Source organism: Frankliniella occidentalis, unplaced genomic scaffold (assembly GCF_000697945.3).
Source record: "Frankliniella occidentalis isolate FOCC.00 unplaced genomic scaffold, Focc_3.1 Scaffold368, whole genome shotgun sequence".
Classification (NCBI taxonomy): domain Eukaryota; kingdom Metazoa; phylum Arthropoda; class Insecta; order Thysanoptera; family Thripidae; genus Frankliniella; species Frankliniella occidentalis.
In genome coordinates this window covers 149840-153691 of record NW_026267491.1, presented here as the reverse complement: position 1 = coordinate 153691, position 3852 = coordinate 149840, and the positions used below count along the sequence as shown (strand labels likewise).

At 45.2% G+C, this 3852-nt stretch overlaps 1 protein-coding gene across 1 annotated transcript in view; it reads right to left on the bottom strand.

The window, feature by feature from the left end:
- Window positions 1-3398: 3398 nt before the first annotated feature.
- LOC127751171 (uncharacterized) overlaps window positions 3399-3852 on the bottom strand; it is a 1516-nt gene continuing 1062 nt past the window's right edge. The window contains exon 4 of the mRNA XM_052274285.1: window positions 3399-3436. Coding sequence (XP_052130245.1) covers window positions 3399-3436 — 38 coding nt within the window. The remainder of the gene's footprint in view (window positions 3437-3852) is intronic.

Here is a 3852-nt window from a genome sequence, read left to right as displayed (position 1 = left end):
CGAAATTTTTACGTCTTTTTGGCGTGGATAGCGCCGTCTGCCGTTTGTCGAAGAGGATAGTCAGCCGTTTGACTTAGGTTTGGCTACAGATTGACTGACGATGACCTGCCGTTTAACTGCGCTTTACCTACTACCTACGAATTAACCGTCACCCTCGACAAGATTCAGACAACATCCAGGCTATTACTTTGCCTCGGGTGGGCAAGATGTATGAAGCACGTCATAGCACCATACAACTTGTTGGTTGATCGCACGTTTTGGAACACAGCGTGAAGCTAAATGAGAGCTTGAATTTTGACGGGCGTATTCCACCACCGGTATCCTTAAGTTTTTGTCGTGAACTACTGCCAGCTCACCGGCTGCTTTCGCAGATATTAATACAGTGTGAAAACTAAATTTCTATAGTTTTACTAATCTACGGATTTGTCGATGTGGTGTTGAAATTGCGTCGGTCGTGACAGCTAATTGTGTTAGTGGCGAAGAATCGTCTGTTGCATCCATTATACGTTTGCTGTGGCAACTAATTTTTTCGTTCGAGAATGTGTTGAACAAGAAATTAGCGATGTCATGTCCAGCCGGTTTGACAGCTGTTAAAAGATATTACCCCTCTTACCATGGAATGGTGGTATAGCCACAAGTTGAAGTTCGGGCTACCATCTAGCAGCATGGCAAGCAGCACGGCCACATACACGGCAGCCGCATATTGTGGGTAAATCCGCCAAAGCACAAAGCGGCTCCGACGAACTAAGGTATTCAGTGCGTCCTGTGTATAAACGTCATTATCGCAAATTTAAATTAACCTGTTCCAATAAAATTCAGCTATCTCCAAACTTTCTCCCCCCCCTCCCCCCGTTTCCCCTGTCGACAAATTGTATGATCCTTGTTTTTGAAAAAAATTGGGATGTTCAATGTTCCCACAGCATATAGCCCTGGTGAGCTAAGAGACAGGGTTTTAGAGAACAGCCGGATTTATCACACCTCAAGAGAAAGACAAGTTCTATAGGTTTAAGAAAGCCATATATGGTTTAATTGCGTCTTCGAGAGTATGGTATGAGAAGCTGGACAAAGTTTTCAAGGAGCTCAAAGTCCAAACAATCTAGGTATGAATCCTGTGTTATGTCAAGCATGAAAGTCAGAGCTCCATAAAATCGCCTTTCGAGACCGACCGCGCCCTGGCAGGTGGACTGGCGCGGTCGGTCTCGAAAGGCAATTTTGCAAAGCTCTGATGAAAGTATGGCGTCACTACTGTGATTGCTTTGTATCTTGATGACATCTTTATCTTTGACAAGAATCCCCAAGAACTGTTCAATGTCAAGTAAAGATGTTGAGAGGCGCTTCATCACAGCCGTACAAGGGCGCTATCCACGCCAAAAAGACGTAAAATTTCGACCTGCGTTTTATTCGCGAAATATGTAGCCCTTGAGTAGCTGCACCAGGAGCTGCAATCCGTTTTGTGATATCCCAAACGGTGTCGCGTCAGGAGCGTTGAGAACAACGCCCTCCGCCCCACCACCAAGTGACCCTCGGGACGCCTCTCCGCCCGCGGCGCCGCGCGCCCGCCCTGCGGAAAAGCGACCTGTGCAGCGTCATAGTACAAGGTGAGGGCTTTCCATCGCCGCTGTCCAATTTCATATATGTCAAATAATACGAGAGATGAAACGACATTTACTAAACGCGGGACCCGCTAGTTATCTTCTTTATTTGCTTCAAACGCTAACGGGTGCCCAAAAAAATCTCGACGGTCCCACATCCGTGGCAACATTACCTACGCACACATTTTTGGTGACAATTGAGGATCAAATACACTGTAAAAAATAAGGAAGTATTCTGTTCGCCATTGGCTTGCTGAATTCTGTTCGCACTCCTGTAAACCGCTTTCGGTCGCCAATGGCGAACAGAAGGATCCTTTTGTTCGCCATGGACAGAATCCAGTATGCCATTGGCTACATTGATTCTGCCTACAATTACAGAAATAGGTATTTGGCTCAAGAAGAAACCATTCCCTCGCCATAATGCGGGATAAAGTCAGCCATGGCGAGGGGAAATCTACTTGCTTGACTATGGAGTATTCTTCCCCTCGCCATAATGTGGACTTCAGTTATCCATGGCGACAGGAAATCTGCTCGCCACATTGTGGCGTATCCTTTCCCTCGCCATAATGCGGTATCCAGTAAACCATGGCGAAAGGAAATCTGCTTGCGCACTGCGAAGTAACCCCCTTGCCTCGCCATAATGTGGTATTCTGTAAAGTGGCTGAGGTGCGAATGCTTCGCTTCGCCATATACCTGTATCCCGTCACTTGGCTGCCCCGTGGAACCGCCACCCCGAGGCTCCGTGCAGCTTATATAGGAGCGAGGCATGCCCGTCCTCCAGCGGCGTCGTAGCGTAGTGAGTCACGACACAGAACTACAACTGAAAGGCTCGGGTTCAACTCCTGTTAAAGATTTTTTTTAATCGCATCAATCGTCTTCTCGCGAAACTTCCTTCTCATAGCCATTTTACCAAATCCTGTATTATGGCGAGGCAAAGTACCTTTTATACGGCCACACAGCAGATTTCTGTAAGATGGCGAGACAAAGCACCTTTTCTATCGCCACACAACACACTTCTGTAAGATGGCGAGGCAAAGCACTCCTCAGACAGCCACAACAGTTTCCTGTAATGTGGCGAAGCAAAGCCTCCCACCGACGCCACGTGACAGAATCATGTAATTGTATGCGGCTGGCTTCACTGGCACGCCAATGGCGGTCGGAATTCTGCTCGCCACTGGCGACCTGAATTCTGCTCGCCATGGCGAGCAGAATTCGGCTACCCACCGCTCCAGATGAGGCGTTTCAGTCGCCACGGTACAGAATACCGCCAGAAATTTTTTTACAGTGTAATTTTGTCAGGAGAGTTACGAGGTTCTCCTAATTTTTGCTGATAACTTTGATTGAAGGGTAGGAAACAAAAACCCAACTTTGTGCGAATGATGGTTTAGAATCAGTTTTCAATTCTCTTTCCAATGGTGTAGTGAGTTTTTACATTACTGCAAAGATTCATAGAGTTCTATCTACTCCACCTCTCAAAGACGCTACTTTTCATCAAAATTTTTGGAATTCATATCTGCGAAACTGTTTGAGCTACAGAGCTCAGATTTTGAATGGATTCAAACTTCATGCATTCCTTTCTTTTTTGAGACAAAAACCAAAATTGGTGAGCAAGTCTGAAATTTTGGGTCGGGCAGGGATAGGATTCATCTCAAATACCAAAAAGTTAAAAAAAGATTATATTATTTGCTTATTTTTATAAATTTTGACAGGCATGCATTGGACGTGGAGTGTATGTGGAAAAAACAGAGATCCACTACATATACAGACAGTACAAGAAAAAACCTGTAAAAATGTACAGGAGCATTGTCAAGCTTCTTGCTGGGGAAGAGAATGTAAATTCTGGACTATTGAGCAAGAGTGGCAGAAAAAAGGAGACTGTAAAATTCCCAACTAAGATTGCCGTAGCTGCATTAAGTAAGTTTCTCCTCTTTAATTATTTTGTGAAATACAAATATTGTATTTAAATTTCAAAGTTTTAATAATTGTTTCTTTATTTCATAAGGCTACACTTCGGCTAACAGTAAAGGAAAGGATTTTGATGCGGACAGAACCCTAGTCAATATGTTGAGGAGAAAAACAAGAAATGATGAAGACGATGATCATGATCAGCTTCAAGGCCACTGGAACCAAGTGCAGGCAGGGGCTAATCCAGGACATGTGCTCCTGCTGAATCAAGTACAGCAAGGGCCAGGGGCTAATCCAGGACATGTGCAACAGCTGAATCATATCCAGCCAGGACACAATCCAGGCCCGGCCCCCC